The sequence below is a fragment of the Ixodes scapularis genome, unplaced genomic scaffold (genome assembly GCF_016920785.2).
Source record: "Ixodes scapularis isolate PalLabHiFi unplaced genomic scaffold, ASM1692078v2 PGA_scaffold3__209_contigs__length_174095766, whole genome shotgun sequence".
Taxonomy (NCBI): domain Eukaryota; kingdom Metazoa; phylum Arthropoda; class Arachnida; order Ixodida; family Ixodidae; genus Ixodes; species Ixodes scapularis.
Genome location: NW_024609868.1, coordinates 65,206,820 through 65,231,783, shown reverse-complemented (window position 1 = coordinate 65,231,783; position 24,964 = coordinate 65,206,820). Strand labels below are relative to the sequence as shown.

Here is a 24,964-nt window from a genome sequence, read left to right as displayed (position 1 = left end):
GTCTTCCTAACGACCAATCCACATACTTACCGGTGAAAAGATATTCGCGTTCCTATCGAAGCTTTCTCTTTGCGCGCAGGTGTACGGCATCGCGTCAACGCGAAACGAAACCAGATAAGCGGCTTCGCGCTATGGTTTTGATAAGAGCGCCCCGGGAATACGAAACAGCGCAACCATTCGATTTTCGAAATTACGACAAAAGGGAAGTTAATGCAGCGTAATGAGTAAACTGCTTTTTGTGAGCATTATAATAGCTCAGAATTTAGTTTACAACTGAAAATGATCACTTCTTATTTGGCTGACAGTTTTCAGTATTCGCGATTACCGTTGCGACTGTCGTCCTTCAGCTGGCAAGATTGGTTTCTTTCTCTCGTGTTCTGTAGCGCTCTTTCGCGTTCTTTCACTCAAGACTCCAGATGTCGGCGCTCAGGATTTGCCACTCCTCCTCACCCACCTTTACTCCCCTGTCACTGACTCTCTTCGCTGCCGCCGTCGCTCGTCTCGTCGCTCGCGAAGTCGCTTACACGCGGTCCAGCCTTTATACTTAATCCTTACCCGCCCCCAGAAGAATGTGTCAGCGCGCACCTTGTAGCACATGGCCGTGGCCGCAACGTTTCGTCACGCTACGACTTCGCGGCACGGCATTAAGGTTTTTCTTGTTTCCTATGATATCCGCAAATCAATCGAACGCGCGCAATGCGCGGCGGCCTAATCTGGTCTTGACCTGCTCTCCTTACGGGCCTCGCGGGATCGAGTCGTCAGTCGGTGGTCGCGTGACAAATTCGTCACTAGAGGTGCCAGCTGCCAGCACAGTGGCTATTTAAGGGTGATCCGAGAACGTGCCTTGTTTCCACGATGGCACAAGTGCAGTCAGGGCTAAAAGAAACTTTACAAAAAACAAAACGCCCGTGTGCTTTTGTGCTTGAGAAACACGCTCTTTCGATCCAAGCAAACATGAGAGCGATAAATGCTGCTACGTGCTACTGCTACTGTTTAGCTACTGCAGCCCACTCGCGCCACGCTACGGTAAGTGTACCCGAGAAACAGATATCACCAGCCGCGCGCCATGCGGACCGTGCGCCGGACAGGCTGTGAACCGCGTTTGGGGCGCAGGCCTTTACCTTGGGGTGAAAGCCTTTACCGAGAAAAACGACGCACTTCATCGGCGGCAGCGCCTTCCATAGGGAGCCATTTTGTGGGCAGGTCACTCAGGATTACTGTAGGTCATGAGTACCGTCAGTTAACGCGATCATCTGCGTCGGCGTCCGCCATTGACGATGTCAAATGCGTTCTCGCTTTTCACGGGAATAAAACTAGGTTTTGAAATTTCACAAGGTTAAATGTACAAAATAAAATACACCTTTCATGGAAAGTTGAGGTCCGTACGTGCAGACACCGAATTTTTCGGCCAATTCGAGAGCGCAATCTCAGATTCATAACACCATGTGTTATGAGCATCAAGGTTTAAAAAATATTTAGCAAAATTGTGAAAAAAGAAAGTTTCATGACCCCTTTAAGAATGCGGTGATCGAAAATTATTAAAGTTATTTTTCGGTTGGCAATCATATTCCACCTTTGAATCCCATTATTAATCCAGGTGTATAGAGAATGGCATTGGTCTAGGATTTCAGTGCGTTTATAATCACATCACTTCTAATCCCAACGGGACTCATTTTTTTTTCCTCTTACTTATTCCGCTCATTCTCCTCGTTAGTCAATATAAATTTTGGTTGTGTGAACATTTATACATCCTGAAGTTACTCTGACAGAAGCATCCTGGAATTGTTACGATGTCATCGACAAAACAAACTCGTACGAAAGATTGGCATCGAGCACGTCTCTCCCAAGCCATATAATGCCAGTCATACAGTATTTAAAAAGCAATCGTTCAATTTTAGTGAGAAGATATTAAACACCACGTGGCGTTTAGTCATGGTGTCGAGTGACAATGTGGTTGCACGTCATACCATAAGATCACGTCATGTCACGTCATGTGCTTTGGAGTGCGCGTACGCACAAATGTCTAGAAGTAGTGGCGTCCATCATAGAACATTCAAGATGCACATCTACCTGCAGACGTCTACGCGGATGACCTGCTTGGCCCTGGAGTCCCTCTCCTGGACGTTGACGACGTACTTCCACTCGGAGCGGTCGTTGAGGCCTGCCTTGGGGGACACGAACATGGTACGCACCAGACACGCCGGGTCGACCTCGGGGGCTCGCTTTACCAGGTCCCTGGGAGGAACGAGGGGTTTCCACGTATATGGATGCGACCGTCTCATCACTAACGCCGTCATCACAGCCATCAAATCACTTGTCGGCCGAAATGAACACTACTAGTTTTTCACGTGCAGGCACCTGCCGCCTGCGAGCACTAGCTACTGAACGGACCAGTCATCAAACCACCGACAACTGTTTTACTTTGTGCATAATCTTTTGGTCATTGTTCTTTAACTGCGAGAAAATCGGGTGCAATGAAAGACGCAGGAGCGATAGCGTAGTTCCGGAATATTAACAGCGCCGAAAATCACAAAGGACCAGAAACAACGTGCACAAAGCGCTATGACAACAGCTTATTAGAAAAAAAAAAAAGTACTATACGCCAAAGTTGTACACCAAAACACAAACAAAAATCACAACCTTATACCTAAAAGTAAAATTAACGCAACGCATTACTCTTTCTTCGGGAACAAACCGGGGCAAGGCGGCAATGCGATTTGGTGCTTTGCCTCTCGTACACGGTTATAACCCCAACTTTGTAAATGCTTTGTCAGTATGCGGGTGTGCTTCATTGCACGGGGATATGAATGTGTATAGTCTATTATAGTTGTTTATGCCTGTGTGCGCTGAATTCGGATTTACTGCTGTCCGATTCACGAAGTTCTCGAAGCGGGACTGATAAAAGCCTGTGATTTGGGCTGTTCGGGCGAGCCAGTACCATTGGGTTGTTTTTATCGCACTCCCGTTTAATGTTGACGGCTCCGACTTAAGTACCCTATGACACCGACAAGCGATTGAAACTTGGCGTACCGAGTTCTGGACTAACCTGTACTTCGACTGGTTTATCCCGGAGACTAGCTCGGACTGGAAACATCCTCCTGCCTCCGTCGTCTTCATCACCGAGTCCGTCACCTTCAAATCTGCAGTTTGCAATCACACGCTCCAACTATCCCTGTGCTGTATGTGTAATTTCAGTTCTTTTAACCACCATTGTGTCTAACGTCTAAATGGCCCTGAAATTAATAAAAGAAGAACTGTCGATTCGATACACACACCGATGTGCCCTGCCTGGACACGACGGCCTTCATATACCGTTTCCTCGTCCATTTGAACTGTGGGCGACACCAGGTCTAACAGAAGTAACAGCTCTGTTTTTCCTTGGCCAGCCCTTAGTGAGTAGCGAAGAGCATATTGGATGCTAAACAATTTGTCCGCGTTCGCAACGTGATAGAAAGTTTTGTTACGAATGATACATCCAGACACTACATCCGGTGTATCTTCATAGCACATTGATTCAATGCTGTCAATCGTTTAGCGTAGTCGAAGGTCCAAGAATATTGTTAGGTATTTATCTGAGTTGGGGGAAATTACTCAGCGTTCGAGACTCGCGACCCATTCACTTTAAGGTGCAACCCCACCGTGCATGACGTTTCGGTGCTTTTCCGACGGCTTATAACTTTCTTTCTATGTATCTTACAATTATAAAATTAGTGTCAAATTAAAGAGAAGTTTTTCAACAATACTTTAATGTCTTGATATCACGATTATTTTTAGTTGTTAGTTAATTATTTGGCTTTTAATAGACCACAGTCTCTAATATTGAAAAAAAATATTTCTCGAGTGATAACCTCCCATCGTCCACAATATTTTACGTGAGCGTTCGGTTAGATGTAATAAAATAAAAAAGTAAGCAACGAACTTTACAGATAATGTATATTTTAATATAAAAAATCAAGTTTAAAATTGTAATATTTTATGGCGCTATAAAAACGGAATCACGTCAACTAATCAAAATAACGAGAAATTAAATTATGAAGCATCCTTTGATATTACATTTTCCAGAACTTCCATATCGATATATTACACGTTAAGAATGTTATAAGGCCTCAAACTTTTCCCATTCAGTTACGGCGAATTGTAGTTTCTTAATGTAAAGTACAGATGGCGACTCGTGTTCAAGAACAGCTTGATGTGCATTTTCCGTCGTGTGCCGCTTGGAACGCCACGTGAAAGACAGAAAAAGCGCCAGATGTCAGGGTGTCAGATGCCTGGATGCCCGCAGTGAGCGAGCCAGAGATGTGAGAACAACAAGCGCGAGGCTGAGGTGCACCACAGCTACTTTTGCGCGCGTTCTACTGTGCGTCGGTACACATGTCCGACGCGATCCAAATTAATACCCCTGTCAGACGGGCTAGTTTAGTGTCACTACAAGCGAGTGCACTTCAACCCGTCGAAACACACTCCAAGTGTGTTGGTGCTACACGGGAAAACTTAGTGTCTCTCCAAAATGATGGCAATAACGATGGGTAAGTAATGGGCACGCAACATTTTACAGTGCATACGCATGTTTTTCATAAATAACTTCGTCGTCTTATTAGAAACACGTTACCACACATTGTTGCGCTAAGTCACGAGTTTTAATCCATATTTAAATCCAATTTAATCATTACGATCAGCCATTACAAGCCAGTGATACACGTCCGCACGCCGGTACGATACTCTGTTTCACCTTATAATGTACCCCAGAAAAGGCTACAAGCGCGAGCTCCTTGCTCTAGGGCATATCAAGGCTGCACAAGCTCTCGTGCGTTAAGAGTAGCTCCCAACGCTATGAGCTCGCGCATCCAGCCTTGTCTGCGGTACAATATAAGGTGAAACGGAGTACAGTTCGAAACGAGCAGAAGTAGGGAATGAACCCAGGATTCCTGGGTTCTGCAGCGCGAGCTTTCGCTCCGCGTGCTCCGAGCTGGTGTGCGCGAGCCCACTCGGCCACTCGCCACTCGCCACAATGAAACATCATGGAGTGTGTGGAGGACGAGCTGGAGGGCAATATCCGCGATGTTGGACAGTGGAGGCGCATGTTTGGGGCACTTTTCTCCGTGAGAGCCCAACGCCTTTCAGATAAGAGGCAGCTGGACCTGGATGCCGACGCACAGACAAGAATTTCAAGTGACATCGATCAGCAACTGCAGGCCAATGCCTTCACCCTAGCCACTTTCATGACCGACAACCTACCCGTGATCAGTCGACAACGGTGGACTTCGAAGACACCTCGCCCCATTTGGGCGAGTTCTACTTCAAGCAAGCGTTTCGCGTCTCTCCTGCCACCTTCAGATTCCTGGTGGAGTCGTGCAGGTGCCTACTGACCTTCGTCGGCCGTCGTGCAGGGGCCAAGGCTGGAAACTAGATTAGCCGCTTGTTTTTCTACAACGCACTACTTTCCTGCCAACAGGAAACAAGTGCGCATCTAATATTAGTCCTATCAAAATAATACTAATTTTACGCAGCGTTAATTTCTTCTATTAATTCCTTGAACACTGCTATCGAGATTACACACTGTGTCTACCGGAGCGAGCGTAGTGTGCTCCCCGAACTCACTTCATTGGAAGTGTGTTCTTCGGGCAGGGCTGGGGATTGAGCTCAGGATCACTGGGTTCTCCTTCTCCAGCGCGAGCTTCCTCTCCACGTACTCCGATCAGGTGGGCGCTAGCCCACTCGGCTTCGATACCCTTTAATAAAGTTGCGTTAAAAAAATTGACGTTTACAATTCTCTGAAATGCCGAATTGGAGTGAAGCTCTTGGGGAAGAGGGAGGAAGGGTACGAAGGGGAGGGTATGCCAGCTGCTCCCCCTCCGTACCCTCCTATCCTCCTCTCCTGTTCCCATCCCACTTAGCGTAAAAATTTCGCTAAATTTCCCGCTAAATTTAGTCGGGAAATTTTCCCGCTGAATTGACGTGTGCCGTCACATGACACGTCATCTGAAATTTTAAGTGTGACGTCACGTGACGTCACATGGGTAAAATGTTTCCTCTAAATTTAGCGGAAAAATTTTCCGCCAAAGTTCGCAAAAACTTTTACCGCAAATTTTAGCGGGAAAATTTTACCCTCGTGACGTCACACATGACGACACGCGTGACGTCACGTGTGACGTCATTTTGGGAAACAGCCCTTAATGCAACGCGCGGTTACGCCGACGCCGCTCAACCCAGAAATGGGTGCCTAGGAGCTGTGCACTAAAACAACGTTACAGTAATGAACGATTTTTATGCAAATTGAATGATTCTGATCGATCATCGCAAGCCAAGATAAAGAACGAAGCATATCCAACTTTGGCGTTCCGCTTCGTTCCACGGAAGTCTACGAGGAGGCCCTGACACTGCCTAATCAGATCATAATTATAGTGTGGCCTCAAATAGTTACATGCTGAAACAAAAGTAGGCTCTATCATTCGCTGCGAACCAAGATAGCCATGAATGACTGACTTCGTCGTCGTCTTTTATCAATTCAGCGATCCGCTAATCTTGATTCAGATCAGCCTAAACTCCAAGTCCACCCCACAATTTTTTTTTTTTTTTGAAATGCCACTCTTTTACATGTCGTCGCTTTCACGAATTTCTTTTTCTTTATAAAATAAAACTTACGCCACGCTTTTGGGTTCTGTGTTGTTATGTTTTACTGTTGAAACACTCCTACTGATTCCACGCGCTCGATCGAGCGAAGTGAGTTCGTCAAACTCACTCCAAGCCAAGTGTGTTCCTCAGGAAGGAGCCGTGTGGCACACTACAGAAATGACACTAAGGGCGAAGTGCACTCGCTTGTAGTGACACTAAACTAGCCCGTCTGACAGGGGTATAAATGGGCGCCATGAAATGCATTCTGCCATTTCAGATTCCGCCACGTATGCGAAAACATTTTAATGTTTTTATCACTTGCATAAATCATTTACGATATCAAACTCTGCTTGTCGGAATGGTTCGACTATATTTTGTTTCCAAAACCACCTCGGTGGCTCTTATACCCCTGTCAGACGGGCTAGTTTAGTGTCACTACAAGCGAGTGCACTTCGCCCTTAGTGTCATTTCTGTAGTGTGCCACACGGCTCCTTCCTGAGGAACACACTTGACTTCAAGTGAGTTTGACGAACTCACTTCGCTCGATCGAGCGCGTGGAATCAGTAGGAGTGTTTCAACAGTAAAACATAACAACACAGAAATCAAAAGCGTTGCGTAAGTTTTATTTTATAAATAAAAAACAAATTCGTGAAAAAGACGACATGTAGAAGAGTGGCATTCCAAAGAAAGTAGTGGGGTGGACTTGGAGTTTAGGCCTACCTGAATAAAGATTAGCGCAGCTGTGAATTGATAAAAGACGACGACAAAGTCAGTCATTTATGGCTGTCTTGGTTAGCAGAGAATGATAGAGTCTATTTTTGTTTCAGCATGTAATTATTCGAGACACCGCGATAGTTATGATCTGATTAGGCTGTGCCAGGGCCTCCTCGTAGGCTTCCGTGGAACGAAGCGGAACGCCAAAGTTGGATATGCTTCGTCTTTATATTGGCGTGCGATGATCGATCAGAATCATCCAATTGGCATAGAAATCGTTCATTAATGCAACGTTGTTTTAGAGCACAGCTCCTAGGCACCCCTTTCTGAGTTAAGCGGCGTCGGCGTAACCGCGCGTTGCATTAAGGGCTGTTTCCCAAAATGACGTCACACGTGACGCCACGTGTGTCGTCACGTGTGACGTCACGAGGGTAAGATTTTCCCGCTATATTTTGCGGTAAAAGTTTTTGCTAAGTTTGGCGGAAAATTTTTCCGCTAAGTTTAGAGGAAAAATTTTACCCGTTTGACGTCACATTTAAAATTTCAGATGACGTGTCATGTGATTTCACACGTCAATTCAGCGGGAAAATTTCCCGGCAAAATTTAGCGGGAAATTAAGCGAATTTTTTTACGTTAAGTAGGATGGGAATAGGAGATAGGGCGGTACGGAGGGGGAGCAGCTGCATACCCTCCCCTTCGTACCCTTCCTCCCTCCTCTCAAGAGCTGCGCTCCAATTCGGCATTACAGAGAATTGTAGTGTCTTTAGTTTTTAGTGTCTTTATTAAAGCGTATCGGTGGCCGAGTGGGCTAGCGCCCACCAGATCGGAGTACCTCGAGAGAAAGCTCGCGCTGGAGAACCCAGTGATCCTGAGCTCAATCCCCAACCCTGCCCGAAGAACACACTTCCAATGAAGTGAGTTCGGGGAGCACACTACGCTCGTTTCGGTAGACCGAGTGTGTAATCTCGATAGCAGTGTTCAAGGAGTAAAAATAATAGAAGAAATTATCGCTGCGTAGAATTAGTATTATTTTTATAGGAGTAATACTAGATGCGCACTTGTTTTCTGTTGGCAGGAAAGTAGTACATTGTAGAAAAACAAGCGGCTAATCTAGTTTCCAGCCTTGGCTCCTGCGCGACGGCCAGCGACGGCCAGGAGGCACCTGCGAGACTCCACCAGGAATCTAAAGATGGCAGGAGAGACGCGAAAGGCTTGCTTGAAATAGAACTCGCCCAAATGGGGCAAGGTGTCTTCGAACCACCGTTCGTTCCCCTGGAAAGTCCACCGTTCTCGACTGATCACGGGTAGGTTGTCGGTCATGATGGTGAAGATGGTGATGATGGGCTATGGTGAAGGCATTGGCCTGCAGCTGCTGATCGATGTCACTTGAAATTCTTGCCTGTGCGTCGGCATCCAGGTCCAGCTGCCTCTCATCTCGAAGGCGTTGGGCTCTCACGGCGAAAAGTACCCCAATCACGCGCTTCCACTGTACAACATCGCGGATATCGCCCTCCAGCTCGTCCTCCACACACTCCATGATGTTTCGTTGTGGCGAGTGGCCACCGTGCGAGTGGCCAAGTGGGCTCGCGCACACCAGCTCGGAGCACGCGGATCGAGCGAAAGCTCGCGCTGCAGAACCCTGGAATCCTGGGTTCAATCCCTACTTCTGCTCGTTTCGATCTATAGACGCTTTACAGCAGCTGTGCATGTGCGCCGCCATAACTGCCCTTCAGTTTTTGTTCCCTCTTATTCCGTTCGCTTCACTTCATCATTACCACAGCAGGACAGGTTGTTGCCATTTTAGATGTATACTGTGTTCTTGTACCCAGCATAGGCCCTTGTGAAGACCCGTCAACGCCCGCTTCAGTGGCTCGGCATCTCGGTAAGACAAGAGAAGGGCGGCTATGGCGGCTCAATCTGGCGCGTGTGTAAAGCGTCTATACTCCGTTTCACCTTATGTTGTACCGCAGACAAGGCTAGAAGCGCGAGCTCATAGCGTTGGGAGCTACTCTTAACGCACGAGAGCTTGTGCCGCCGAGATGTGCCCTGAGCAAGGAGTTCGCGCTTGCAGCCTTTCCTGCGGTACATTATAAAGTGAAACAGAGTATAGATGAGCATCGTACCGGCGTGCGGACGTGTATCACTGGCTTGTAATGGCTGATCGTAATGATCAAGTTGAATTTAAATTTGGATTAAAGCTCGTGACTTAGCGCAACAATGTGCGGTAACGTGTTTCTAATAAGACGACGAAAATATTTATGAAAGAATGCATATGCACTGTAATATTTTGCGTGCCCATTACTTACCCATCGTCATTGCCATCATTTTGAAGTGACACTAAGTTTCCCCGTGTAGCACCAACACACTTGGAGTGTGTTTCGGCGGGTTGAAGTGCACTCGCTTGTAGTGACACTAAACTAGCCCGTCTGACAGGGGTATTAAAGGGATACTGAACCAAAGAATTTAGTGCCCGTAATAAGTGGCGCACGTTCTTTCCACCAGCCAGCAGCCGCCGGTGTGCGCGAGCACACGCAACAAAAATGACGTCACAGACCTCCATTCGCGGTTGAGAGGACAATGAAATGCATGGGCTTCGGACTAAAGGAGAATAAAGACAGGCTTTTCATCTCTACAAGTGAAAGCTACGTGCTTGTTAGACCAATTCATCGCTTACTTTTTACACCAGGCACCACTGTGTAAATGAAAAACTTGTCTTTATTCTCCTTTGGTCCGAAGCCCATACATTTCACTGTCATCTCAACCACGAATGAAGGTCTGTGACGTCATTTTTGTTGCCTGTGCTCGCGCACACCGGCGGCTGCTGGCTCGTGGAAAGAACGTGCACCACTTATTATGGACACCAAATTCCTTGGTTCAGTATCCCTTTAAGTGGCAATGACATTAAAACGTCTCAGTTCCTCTCAGCCAACGCGCTGGCCCATGAATCTATATTTGTCGGGTTTAAATATTGGCCGAGGTGCCCGCAATCCGACGGAGGCCAATCTCAGATTTCGATTGCACGTCAAAAGATCTACGGTTAGCCAAAATAAACCCGCAATAATTTCTTTTTTTTTTAATTTGGGCGTGTGAAGTGCTTTCTGTTGGTATGGCTTGTGAAGCCCTAAGATCTGATTATTTGCTTTGCTTTACCTTAGTTCGGAGCGCAACCAACGCTACGGCTGATGAAGCCACTGAAGCAGCGCCAAGAGAGCGAAGTTAAAGGCCGACTTACGAAACCATTTTCCGCAGGGTAGGAAAGTGCTCCCCAACGACCTTCACTCCCTCCCCTCTCGCACTCCTTCCTCCTCCTCCCCTCAAAAGGGCGGGTCCGGAAGCTAGTCTCCGTGGAAAGGAGAAGGGGTTTCCTCCTTTCTGGGTGGCAAGGAGGAAACCTCTACTTCCGCGGAAAATGGTTTTGTAGGTCGGCCTCTAAGCTGTTCGTTCTCTTTCTGTGCCTATGCGGTCGGGCTAAACTAGACCCACTAAATAAGCTACGCTTCATACAGATATGGATGCTTAAAATGATGGTTGTCAGTTATCTGAAGCTTTATCTGAAATCACAGGAAACGCTTTTCCGTCCTCCACAAATGTTTAAACAGTTGGCGACAAAGCAAAACAATATTACGTGAGCTTCCTGACACCGAAACTATTGCTGAGGAAGTCGCACTTTTGAATCATGACGACCGGCAGTTGCATTTGATTTGTTACTAACCACCAACATAGCGGTGCCCAAAACAATATCGGGGGAAAAATTGCCGATACTCTAAGTGTAGCTCATTTGGTCTAGCTCACAGGATAAATGAAGTGCGGTGGGGGATCGTTCGCCGAGTGTGTTGCGGCGCCGCAGATCAAAGCACGTGGAGAAATTCTCGAGTGCGAGCTCCGTTCAAAGCACGGAGCTCCCGCTGCAGAGCGTGCAGGGACTAAATCCCTGCACGAGGCCCGTTTCTCGACCGGCCCTTGGACACAAATGACAATGCAGCACCATACTTCGTCTCACCCTACGATGGACTAAAGGCAAAAACTACGAACCACCAGATCCAATCACGAGCCACTTAGAAATTGCCTGGTATTTCGCTTCGATGAACGTTACTGAGTGACTCATCAATTTTACATTGCAAAGAGAGCCACCACATACGGGCTCTTTGCAGTGTCGAAGCTACTAAAATGATGCAGCGCATTTTGATTAGGAGCATCCTTAATCAATGTTAAGCATGTTATAGTTTATCGTTGAACGTGATTGGACCTGGCTGCCCGTAGCTTTGGCCTTTTTAGTCCATCGTAGGATGAGACGAAGTATAATACATTCGAGTTGCCCGCGTGGCACGCGTGCCACACGGGCAACTGGAATGTTATTTACAACGAATGACATTCATCTGATCAACAAATCGGCTCGCGATCTGTCGCGCGTGGAACGCCCCACGCTCGGAGTGTCGCGCGCTGATTGTCCGATCCTTCAAATGTCATTCGTTGTAAATGGAGTTCCAGTTGCCCGTGTGGCACGGGTATATAATGACTGGCCCTTGAAAGGCGAATGGCGGCGGAGCGCCCGCTCGTGGCACGTGTCTTGCGCGTTTTCACGATAATGGTTGGCGGTACTTGTAAAAAACGCCTTTATCAAGGGGCTTTAGCAGGGACCCTGGGTTCAGTCGCCAATCTGCATCCTACCGTCGCGCGATCGTGTATCACATATACTGCGTAATGCACGTTAAAGATCCCAAGCTACCAGTTGCACTGCACTTTTTATAACCTTCATCGGGTAACAATGTCGTCCTACGAAATTGCTGCTATCTAAAAAACTAACGACTAATTTTGAATGCGCCGTTACATCGCATTTTTAATGTGTGTTCGCGTTCTTTCTTATTTTTTTTTGTCTACATTTTTGATTATGTGGCTCTTACTTATAATGAAACAGACTATAGTTGTCAGACTTCTGGAAAAATATTATATAACTAAGAAAATGACACGTAAACGTAAAAGTAAAAAAAAGAAAAAAAGAAAAACGCATAGGCGCACTTAATAAAAATAATTGAAATAATGCAATTGATTATAATTGTGTTTTCAAAGGTTTGAGCGCCCCAAACGCTATAAAAGCGAGCTCGGTGCTTTGGATGGTGCGCTTGTTCACTGGAAGTGTAGTTCAGGACAGTATTCTCGCACTTGTATGTTCCGCTTCGCTCGCAGGATAAAACCAAATACTTTATTGGTAATGTATTTAGTGAAACTGTATATGTGCAATACCCTCAGTTACACGCTTATTTATCATTATTGTTTTCGTTTGCCACTGCGCTTCAGTTCGTGCTCTTTTGTGTGCTACATGAAATATTAGAGACCAAGGTAACCCAAAAGCATTCTTTTTCGCGGATTCTAAAAAAGAAAAAAAAAACCTATGCAACTTGCCATGTGTGCCATAACCAATAGAATATATTCTAAGCTTCACATATGACAGCTTGCCTGACTAAACATTGTTGTTTGTCAAGAACAATTGAGATCGTATGAAATCACGTGGGAAAAACGCGTTCTAAGCACGCGACCGTTGGCATGCAGTGAATACTCAAAGTCGGCGCCGAGATGATTGGTGGCCGTCAGCAGGTGGAGTTTTTCTACCAACCCAGAGTTAGAATGTTTCCTTCTTTTTGTTGTAAGCAATCAGGAGACAACTTACACCAAATCTGAGGGTAATAAATTACTATGAGCATTCAAGCACAATGGCCTGAGAAGTATATGTGTACAAGCTTTAGCTTTTGATGCACCCTTAACTTTCGACACGCTCAACGCTGGTGTAAAACGTAGGGCTGTTTCATTCTTACTCAGCGTACCATGTGCGTGCTTACACTATATATTATACAACGTCAAAGCCTACCCGTTTGCATCGTTTTCATTTTTACGCACCACTACTTGCGCGCATGAATCACCAAATTAAGACTGGCACAGGATGTCACAAAAACAATTTACAGGGTTGTTTTTTTTACCGCAAAAATAAACTACACATTGCCTAACGCTCATTCTCCGCCCAAAGGTAGCGCTAGGTCACAACCAGATGCCAAATTTCATCCTGAACGGACACCTTATTCAAAAGTTATGAGTGATTTTCTGAAAATTCTAACGGGAAAAATGGAGCCCATTTTTGCCTGTTTTTCGTTTCTGGTGCCATAGAACCCCATGTATTCGAAAACTCCGTCGGCCGCTATTTTTCCATTGAACTTTTCAAAAAATCACTTCTAATTTTTGAAGAAGGTATCGTAATGGGCTGAAACTTTGACATCTGGTTGTACCTCTAGCGCTACCTATGGGCGGAGAATGAGCGTTCGGCGATACCTAGTTTATTCTTGCGGTAAAAAGAAAACCTGTATTTTTTTCTTTTGTGACACCCTGCAAGTTGCTTAAACTATGTGCAAAATCTATCAACAGACCCAGAATTTTTGCCTGGTCAGTCATTGCATTCATCACCGAATTCGTATTAAAATTAATTATTCTTTATTGGTGTGAGTTTATTTTTAACCTCGGCATTTTTTATTATGACCCCGCACCAGTCTCTACTTTGGGTTTACCAAACTCAACATCTAAACGTGAGTGTTATTTTTTGTGTTTTCCAGTCTCGTGGTTTGGGTCAAAATAAACACCCAGCTACCTAAATGAGACACCTGACCGCCCAAAAATAGTCTTTTCTTTAAGTAGTTAATTCCTCAAGCTAGAATTTTGGAAACTAGACTATGACGCCATCACGTTTTGCTGGAAATCCAGAAAGATCGAAACACATGCACGATAAAAGGGCCGGCCCGTCATATTGCCGCCCGCAGAGCCGAGAAAGCAACGCTCGGTCACGGACTTCTGGAAGATTCGCGTTCATTCTTGCACCAGACGGAACTTTCGCCCTGTTTTCTTGTCCTCGAAAGTGCCAGTTCATCCTCGCCCCGAACGCGCGACGCTCGAACCTTCTTTGCCGAACTTTCGTGACTTTCGAGATGGTGACGTGACGCACTCTAGATAAGCAGCTGCCAGCGACCTTGTCGAGTCAGTCTCGCTCTCGCTCTTTGTTACGCTGCCGAATCGCCGCCTGCTTTTCCCCTGCCTCGACGCTCTTTGTTTACTTTTTTTTTGTTTGGAACAAGTTCGCCGAATAAACCTTTATTTTTCAGTTCACTGTTCGTCCTCTCGTCACCCTCATTCGTATCAGTATAAATCTGATCACATTGTAATATGTGTCATTGGCCTCTGAAATCTCCGATAACGGCGCACAGGCAATTTTATATTTTTCAACGCGTCGATAGTTTTGTTGTGCATGTGTCTCGCCATTTGGCTCAGGACGATTTTAGCGTATTGTTCTGCCTACATTTGCTGGAGACGTGAGCTCGGAGCGTGGCAACTAGCCCCCTTGCACGAGAACTGGCGCAGCCGTCCGCGTTCCAAAGAAAGCTCGTACAGAGAAAACCAAGCAAGGGACCAGGGATGTCAAATTCTGGATATAGAGGAATATCCAACTGTATCCAAGCGCCACCACACACGATTTCTCGCATTGATGTACAGGCCTGGAAGGCGATCATACCGCCATCTGTTGGTTCAGAATCACACTAACCAGGGGTGGGGTTGCACCTTAACAACAGGCCCCAAAATATATCAGAGGGTTTAAGCGCGTCGTTTTTGGAGCACATGGTTACGAAATTATTAACGGTGCAACTGGCGCGTCTTGTCCATAGAGTTATAAAAATGTACGCTAGAGGTTCAACTGGCGCTGGTGCCTATGCGACTTTCGAGAGACAAATTGAAGCAGACAGCCACGAGTCCACTTTTGCGGTGCTCCAGTACATTCCTGTGAGAAAATGCGCGTGCATTTTGTCTCTTCGACGCAAAATATCATAGATAACTTTTGTTATTTTGGGTCGTACCGGATAGTATATACCTTTATTAACACTGTAAAAGTGTAATTGCTTTAGTTACGAAATGTCTTTTTTTAGTACTGAACGATGTTAAATTTGGCTATATTTCAGACCAAAACCTCTTTTCCGTGGCAGGCGCGTAAAACCGAGCGACGATTTTAAGCAAAATAACAATCAAAAGGAATGTAGAGTGTGCTCAAGGTTCACCAGCATTCCGGTGGTGCTAATATATATTTATAATATGCCCGTCCTATTACTATATGAAAATGTCTCCGTCGTGCATCTTTACAAGATGTAAAAAATAAAAATCGAAACATAAAGAGTAGCGTACGTGGGCTTTGAAATGTGCGTCTTTTTATTATTTTCTATGTCGGGCAGATTTTATCGGGCACCTGTTCTCTGGCTTTTAGCTATTTTCATATATTTTGAGCGTGCGGGTGATGTTTTGAACGCAGAACAAGCATCTTTGCACATATTTTTGAGCAGAAAGAATAAAGCAGTACTTATTTATTGCAAATTGAACTATATTAAATGGCTTTCAATGTATTTTGATTCTCTCCAGGCACAAGTAGTTACAGGTGGTTACCGTCTCTCTTGGTTTGATTCATGCCCTTAACCTGGAAAGTGCCGACGCTGTGTTCGCGCTAACACTGACCGACAGTGCACATAAATACTACGAAGCAGCTTTAGCACCGTTTTTCATGCCACGAATTTAAAATTAAAAGGCCGTAACTGACCAATTATTTCGTCTGCGTGACTGAGAAATGTTCCACTCTACCTAGTACGTACGGATCATTCGTGATATTTGCCCTTTTTATCAAGCGCAGGGAGAAAATGCACTCGCTTTTTTCTATAGAAGTGCATTACCAGAAGTCAATTTCCGACTGGAAATAATAATTTATTTGCAGCTGCTTCAATTTGCCGCAGCACACTAGCGTCAGTTGAACCTTTAGAGTACATCATAATAACTCCATGGTCCTGTTAAACCGTAAGTGAGATTTAACGCATTTTTGCGAATTGTAAAACTGGCGCAACCGTGTAAACGTTGATGATGATTGCGTTTGACCGGCAGCGCCATCTTCTAGTAAACATGTGAAACATTCTGCAGCGTGCAAAACCGTGGCGGCTTGTGTTTTCGGCGTACGAATGATGTAAAAAAGACGGCCGACGTAACATCTACCGGTCGGAATTTCAGGACCCCCAAAGCTAGATAGAGTAAAAAGTGTCTGAACAACCGCAAAGGTAGGTGGTGTGTCCCTGTCACCTTGAATTTGAACGATCGTTCACGTTGTGTGCTGTCGAACCGAATCATTTTGTCGGTTCGCGGTCGCCACGGCAGCTATAGTCAGCCCACAGATCGCTAAAAATGACTAGCATGCGTTGTTTACAGCATTCGCAATCGCTTACCATTGTGAGCCGTCCTCGAAATGATTTGGTTCAACCTCTCAAGTGAAGCAGACTAAAATGGATGGCAAATCGCCTCCCGCTGTTCTAAGCCTAACGCTCGGCCGAGGCCAAGGTTGCTTGAGTAACTCAGTTGGGTAACTGCCATAGAGCCTGCTCTGAAAAAGTGGCACCGATTCGCACTCGAGAACCGAACTAATGGCGATCGCAACGCCGCCATTTCTCCCGCAAAAGCCACCCGGAGAACTGCACGGCTGCTTGTATTGATTCGGGAGTATCGCATTTGATAGCGTCCGCTGCGACTCTTCTATTTTGGATTTAATCGGCCATTTTGGCACCGAAACATATCCGGTGGAAGGGGTTTCAGGGATGCCAACAACCGTCTCCAAAGCGGACGCACCGCAAATCACTACCAAAGTTAGGACGCACCCAGGTCGGGGCGCGCTGCCTGAAATCATCGGTAAGACATGGTTGTATAGAAATAGTATTAATTGTGTCGCAAAACCTTGTCAACTAAAGTTTTTTAGAAAACTTCACGCGCCTGCGATTTTGTACTAATTTCCAATAACGTTCCCACAAAAAGAGCTTTTTCTACTTGTTTTTAGGCAAAAGCATGCTTCCTAAAACCTCCATGGTGACCATATAGTAAAAAAAAAAAAAAAAGATTGAGCCGCCATCTTGGCGCCTCGAGCCCGGGAGTTTCGGCACTCTGGGAACATTAAGTGACTCCAACCGTAGCCATATAAATCAATTTTCATGTTTCAACTTGTCGCTAAAAGGTGACGTTGTTATCGTATTTAGCTCGGTCTCAGTGGACGCCAGCGGCCCAGGTTTAAAAGGTGAGCTATACAGTATATCAGGGAGTCGGGTGTACATAGCCTCATCTAAGACGTCACTACCATCATCATGAAACCTTCCTCACCCCCTCACCCTTCACAACCCTTCCCCTCCCGTCTCAGGAGCACAACTCCATAGCGGGTGAACCCCTCATCAAATAAAAACATGTCTCTCTCTCTCTCTCTCTCCCAACTACGTCTTTTATGCCCGCTTGATACGCGGTAACTTTCTCAGCAATTTAAGGGTTGCTGGCGGGTTGTTCCTTAGCTTTCCCTAGATCGACACGAATTGCTGAGATCGGGTCCGGCTCGAAACAAGTGAGCAACTCGGAGCAATTCGAAGATGTTTGAAGTGGCAGCAGGCCAATCATGGACACGATATTTTCCCGTGTTACCTCGTACCGGTGATGATGAGAATATAAGACATGGTTCTGGTTTGAAATGTATTGTTCTTTTGGAAATAAACCGCTTCAGAAAGATTAGTTAGTATTTTCAACGCCATTTAATGTCTAAAAACACGTTTATAGCGCGTAACTGTCTGTCCAAATAGTGCAATAAAAATAACAAATTAATGATGATGATGGCAAACTGCAGCGCTTGGTTGCTGCGTGTGAACGCGGGCGGCCCGTGTTGCTGGTGTTGCGACGTCAAGTTGCTGGGAGAAATTGCCCCGTCTGAAGTGGGCCTTACTAACGTTGGCTGAGGCGGCGGGCAAACCGACCGCCACCATTTTTTTTTTTTTTTTTCCCCGAGTAATGAACGGTGCTGGCTGTGTTCCGGTAACGACTCCAGCGGCCGGAGTGGGAGAAACGAACCAGAAGAGCCTCCCAAAGCCCCCAACGACTCGCGCGCGCATGCGCAGTGCCGTCGCCGATCCGTTCGAGGACGGACCGTTCGTGTGGAAACGACTCGCTAAAACTCCCTATTACCGGGCAACGTGCCATTATGGCACTACCCGGTCGTGATGAGGTGAAAGACTTACAGACACAAACAGGATGAGAACGGCAGAGAGAACTTTTAGTTGCCCCGCCTCAACGCGAGCTTTTTAGCTTCGGTGATGCTTCCGCGAATCGTGAGCCAAAGCATGACGGTGGGCACGAACGCCAACCTCGCGCAGGATGGGCATCGGAAAGAGACGCCTTCCGCTCCTCGTCTCGTTAGTGACCATAGGGCCCCACCTTTTGTGATAGACGAAGGCGGGTGGCAGAATGGTCGGCTCGTCACCCCAGTCATCGTTGTCATTCTGAAGCTGGCGCTGATGATGCTGTTGTAAGTGATGCTCCTGGTGCTGCTGCTGATGGTGCTGATGCTGCCGCTGCAGTTGCTGGTGACGCTGCTGGTTCTGGTGGTGGTGCTGCTGGTGCCGGGGCAGCTGGTAGTTATAGTGCACGGCCGTCTGGTACACCAGGTAGCTGTCCGTGCGCGGCTGGTCCGGCAGCAGGGCCCGGTTTGGCTCGGAGTCACCTAGGCGCTCGTCCACGAACAGCGTGGAGAAGTTGAAGTGCTTCGACTTGCTTGCCACCAGGACGTGATAAATGTAGTCCCTGCACAGCACAAACTACAGTTTGCAGACGCTTTCAGAAGCGTGTTTCCTCCTTGCATGATGGTCACCTTGGTCATACAAAAACTGTCTCCAGACATGTATGAAGCATAAAGCAAACGTTTATCAAAGATGCTTGGGACATGTCCGCAGTTACTTCTATCAAATGCTTAGGAGACTAATGGGCACACTGCGCCCGATAGGAGCCGCTACCGATCGCCCAGCGAACAGCGCCGCTCGCGGCCACTTTTGAGTCAGCGTAGGGAGAGCGGTAAAGCTCCGCCGCCGCTCAACGCTGCTCCCTCGCTTCCGCCAGTGCGGTATCCCAAGCAGGCATGTCGACCTTGCAACACACATCACATCGGTGTACCACCATGCTGCGACTACCGAGGTCGCTTCTCGATGAGTACGCGCGACGCCGCCGCGAGAGGCGCGCGTATCGGCACTGAGTTAGATCTGCAAGGTGCTCATACAGGAACCTCCACGGGATGAAATAGGAGACGGCAGCAGGAAGCTATCCTGGTGTCAGGAAGTGGACAACTATTTTCACCAGAAGTACAGCAAGTGGGTCTGACTCAGTAAAAAAAATTTTTTTTTTTTTTGATAGAGCATAGGGATAATAAATTTGTGATATTGGACGTCTTGGTCTTTTGATATCAAAATGCGGTGTGCTGTATAGACCTGTCAGGATTTGTATAGTGATTTTGCACAATCTAAATAATTAACCTTTTAAACTTTTCTGAGCATGTTGATATTTTTTATTTATTTACACCCAGACATGGTCTTAATAGATATCATTGGCTCCAAGTGACCATAATTGGCAATAAGCATCAAGTTTTGATGATATCGACTTGAAATGGCTCTAAATGATTAGAGGTGATTACTATTGATAATTATGTGATTTTATTTTTGTTTGCACGTATAAAGGGCTTCAAGTGACCTTTGTTGGCTATTATCACCATCTTTGAACAGATTTACCTTAAATGGCTGTCAATGGCTATTGATGAGATAATTCATAATTTTATTACAATTATCTACTTCGGTGTTGCTGAATAACTATGACTTCAACTGGGAATTCTTCGCTATCAGCCAATACTCGCCAGTTGCCCCCATATCAAGCAAATTTATATACATTTGCTTAATATGGCTACAAATGGCTATTAACAACTATCGTTCAAAACTTAGGGCTATTCCTGTTTATGAACTGGAATCGATCCAGGGGGCTATTGTTGGCTGCTAGAATGTATTTCTGAAAAGATTCACTTCAAATGGCTACTAATGGCTATTAGTCATTATAATAGCAATTATCTGCTATGTGATTGTTTTTGACTAATTCCGGCTATAAGTATACCTATTTTTGATTAGATCGGCTGTAAATGGCTATTAGTGTCAAACTATTGATAATTATGATTGAGCTATATTTATATTTACGAAATGGAATCGCTTCAAATGGCTATTGTCGGCTATTAGTATTCATTTTTGACCAGACTGACTTTAAATGGCCACTCATGGCTATTGATGAGATAATTGACAGTTCTGTGCCATTTCGGTCCGTATAAAGGAGTATGGCTTCAAGCAGTCATTATGGGCTATATGCATCAAATTTTAGATAAATTTGATTGAAATGGGCTACAAATGGCTACTAATGACTAGTGTTGATAGTTATAAGCAATTGTGTTTACTAACTGGAATGGCTTTAAGTGACTATTGTTGGCTATTAGCATCTAGTTTTGACCAGATTGCCTTCAAATGGCTAGCAATGGCTATTACTGAGTATAATCACAATTCTGGGCAGTTTCAGTATTTATGAATAAAAATAGCTCCAAGTAGCTCTTACTGGCTATAAGTATTTCTTTTTTTATCATATTGGCATGCAATGCCTACAAATGGCTATTAGGATGTAGTGTTGATAGTTATGGGCTATTTTTGTGTTTACAAACTGGAATGGCTTTTGGCTTTAAGCGGCTATTTCGGCTATTAACATCAATTTCTCATCAGATTGGCTTCAAATGGTTAGCAATAACCATTAGTAAATATAATTGACAGCTCTGTGCTAAATCAATGTTTATGGATGAAAATGACCTCAAATGGCTATTATTGGCTTTAAGCATCTATTTTTATTAGAATGGTTTGAAATGGCTATGCATGGCTATCAGGAATTATTATTGGCGATTTGTGCAATTGGAACGTGTATAGATTTAAATGATTTCAACTGGCTATTATTGACTATAAGCATCTATTCTTGACTTAAAGGGACACTGAAATCCCTCAAAATTTATTTTAAATTTTTTGCCAGGCGATTCATTTTGGTGTCAGAAGACTACTCAATCAATATTTTGTTACTGCGTCAAGTATATTTTTAATAAATTAAAAAAAAAAAAAAAAAAAAAAACGCAACTGCTTGAAACCGAAACCGAAACGGAGCTGGGGAGGAAGAAGAAACAGAGAGGAGCAGAGAGGTGGCAGAAGTCACGTGGCCGTGATACTTCTCCGCCCTAAACGACGCAGTTGTAGCTTTTTAGGAACCACAAACAAATGTGCATCATATTTCTTTTCTATTTTAATATTGTGTGCGTGCCTTCGATGACCTACGAATTTGATTAAATTTGGTGTTCGTGTCTAAACCTTAGAAAACGGCCCGTGACTACGGAAAAGAGAGTGAGCGCGACTCGAACCGGCCAGTTCTCGGTCGGCGGTTTTCGGGCGGAAAAAGAACGAATTTCGAGCCGCAAATTGTGTTTTGTGTAGTGGGGCTCTCACGTGTTATGTACAAATAAAAACCTTGGCCAGCATAAATACACTGTCAGTGTCCCTTTAATCGGCTTGATTTGACTATTATTGACTATAAACATATATTTCTGACCTGGTTTGCTCGAATCAGATACAAAATAAGCGACAAGTATTGATAATTATTAGCTATTTCTGTCTCCACAAGCATAAATGTCTTCATGTGGCCATATTTGGCTACTGACATCTGTTTTTTACCAGATCGGCTTCAAATTGCTACAATTGGCTATTTATGAATATATTTGACAATCATGGGCTATTTTAGTATTTAGAGATGAAAATGACTTCAAATTGCTATTATTGGTCATATGCATTTATTTTTTTATATTGGCTTGAGATGGCTACGATCTATTTCTGACCAGACTGGCTTCAAATGGCTAGCAAAAACTATTAGTGAGTATAATTGACCATTATGTGCTATTTCAATGTTTGTGGATGAAAATGGCTATTAGTAAGAAGTATTGATAATTATGAGCTTTTCTGTGTTCACGAAAGGGAATGGCTTGAATTGAAAATTATTAGTTATTAGCATCTCTTTTTGACAGATTGGCTTCATATGACTGCCAGTGGCTACTGGTAGGTATAATTGACAAATATATTTTATTTAAATGTTTATGCATGGCAATGGTCTCAAGTCGTTATTATTGGCTATGAGCATCTATTTTTAATTAGATCGGTATGAAATGACTGCATATAGCTTTTAATGTTTATTATTGATAAATATATGCTATTTCTTTGTTTAAAGAAGGGAAGGACTTCAAGTGGCTATTGTTGGCTATTAGCACCTAATTTTTACCATATTGGATTAAAATGGCTAGCAATGGCTATTGGCAGGCATTGGTAGCCAGTGTTCTCAATGATTGCCACTAATAGTCAATCTGGAAAATTTTAAACCGAATTTGTTCATAATAGATGCTAAAGCCAAAATTGCAAGTTGAAGTCATTCTCTGCCATAAGTATATAATAGCAGAACATTGCGGTTAATGGGCACTAGGAGCACTTTGTAGCCAATTCAAGACACCCAGGTAAAGAATAGATGCTCATGGTCAATCATCGCCAATTGAAATCAACCAAATCTGTAAACAAGCCAACTTCAAAGTTTCAATAATAGTCACAATTAGGTACATATACCACATCATTGATAATATTAGTCACTGATAGCCAGTTTGAAGGAATTCAAGCCGAATTTGTTAAGACTAGCAAATACCCATTAAGCCAAAATAGCCACTTCAAGCAATATCCATTCATAAATACCGAGTGCAGAATTGTCAATTAGACTCACAAACAGCCATTGATAGCCACTTAAAGCAAATCTGGTATAAAATATATGTTACCATCTAACAATAGCCACTGGAAGCCATTCCCAGCTCGAAAATATAGAAACAGTTCATAATTATAGTTACTGGTTCCCAATAGCTATTTAGAGCCATCTCAAGCCAATCTAATTACAAATAGATGCTTATAGCGAATAAAAGTCACCTAAATATAAACACCGAAATCACACATAATTGTCAACTTAATTCATGAATAGCCATTCATAGACATTTGATGTCAATCTAGTGAAAAATAGATGCAATAGCCAAAAACAGCAACATGAAGCCATTTTAGTTTGTACTAAGAAATAGATGCTAATAGCCAAAAATAGCCACATGAAGTCATTTCAGTCTGTAGACACAGAAATAGCTACTTATGAACTAGTCACGCGTCGTCATTTGTAGCCAATTCAAGCCAACCAGGTCAAGAATATAGGCTTATTACTAATATTAGCCAATCCAAGCAAACCAGGTCAATAATAGATGCCCATAGTCAATTATACCCAGTTGAAGTTATTCAAATGTATAAACGCTCCAATTGCATATATTATCAGTAATAGTTGCTGATAGTCATGTATAGACCTTCCAAGACATTCTGAAAAAAAAAATAGATGCCTACAGGCAATAATAAACCATTTTGGTGTACTCTCATTCCCAGCCACCTAAGAGGCATATCCGGTATGGGTGACGAAAAAATAGTAAAGCATTTCAACCTGTAAATAGTAAAATTATAAAGAGGAGGCAAAACGAGAATGTGTGACGGTTACGCTCATTTCCTAAATGTCTTTTAATGGCGTGGTGGTGGCAAAACAATGTTTTCGCCCATACTGGAAGTGACGACAATTCAAAGTGGTGGAGCCCTTGAGAAAAGGGTCTATAGCCATTTCAAGTCATTTTCATCTCTAAACACCAGAATTTCACAGAGTTGTCAACTACATTCACCAATAGCCATTTGTAGACATTTGAGGCCAATCTGGTAAAACATATACGCTAATAGCCAAAAATAGCCACACGGAGCCATTCATGTTTGTAGACACAGAAATAGCTCAGAATTATCAACACTAGTCTTTTATAGTCATTTGTAGCCAATTCAAGTCAACCAGGTAAGGAATAGATGCTCATAGTCAATAATAGCCAATTTAAGCCAACGCAGTCAAGAACAGGTGCCTATAGCCAATATTAGCAAGTTGAAGTCAATCAAATCCATACACATTTCAGTTGCATAAATTGTCAATAATAGTTGCTGATAGGCATGTATATCCATGTATAGCCATTTCAAGCCAATTTTCCCAAGAACTGCTCATAGCCAATTATTAATAATAGTGATTTAAGGCGATTTTGGTAATAGATACTAACTGCAAACAATAGCCACTTTCTGCTATGGAAATAGCAGAACATTGTTACTAATAAGCACATATAGCCATTTGTTGCCAATTCGAGCCAACAACGTCAGAAATGGATGCTTGCAGGCAATAATAGTCAATTCAAGCCAACCAGGTAGATAATAGATACCTATAGCTAATAATAGCCAGTCGAAGTCAATCAAATCTATGAACACACCAATAGCTTAAAATGTCAATAATAGCGACTGAGAGCCATGTATAGCCATTTGAAGCCAATCGGACCATGAACAAATTCCGATAGTCAATAATACCCACCTCTCAAACACCGGTGCCTCAGAAGTGGGAATAATAGTTGCTAATATAGTTGTTCATAGCAGGGTGAAACTGATCTCGTAAAGAATAGGTCCCCAAAACCATTATGAGCCACTTGAAGCCACTCTCATCCATAAGAACACGAATAATGCATTATAGTTAAATTTTAGCTAATATTAGCGACTTGAAGGTGACCTTCCAGATAAATATTCTAATGATTAGAAAT

At 44.2% G+C, this 24,964-nt stretch overlaps 1 protein-coding gene across 1 annotated transcript in view; it reads right to left on the bottom strand.

Annotated features, from left to right (window-relative positions):
- The window catches only part of LOC8028596, an 86,568-nt gene that overhangs the window by 6,086 nt on the left and 55,518 nt on the right, over positions 1-24,964 (bottom strand). The window contains exons 3-4 of the mRNA XM_040219658.3: positions 18,622-18,987; positions 2,071-2,235 (exon numbers count right to left, since the gene is read on the bottom strand). Of these exons, the coding sequence (XP_040075592.1) occupies positions 2,071-2,235; positions 18,622-18,987 (531 nt within the window). The remainder of the gene's footprint in view (positions 1-2,070; positions 2,236-18,621; positions 18,988-24,964) is intronic.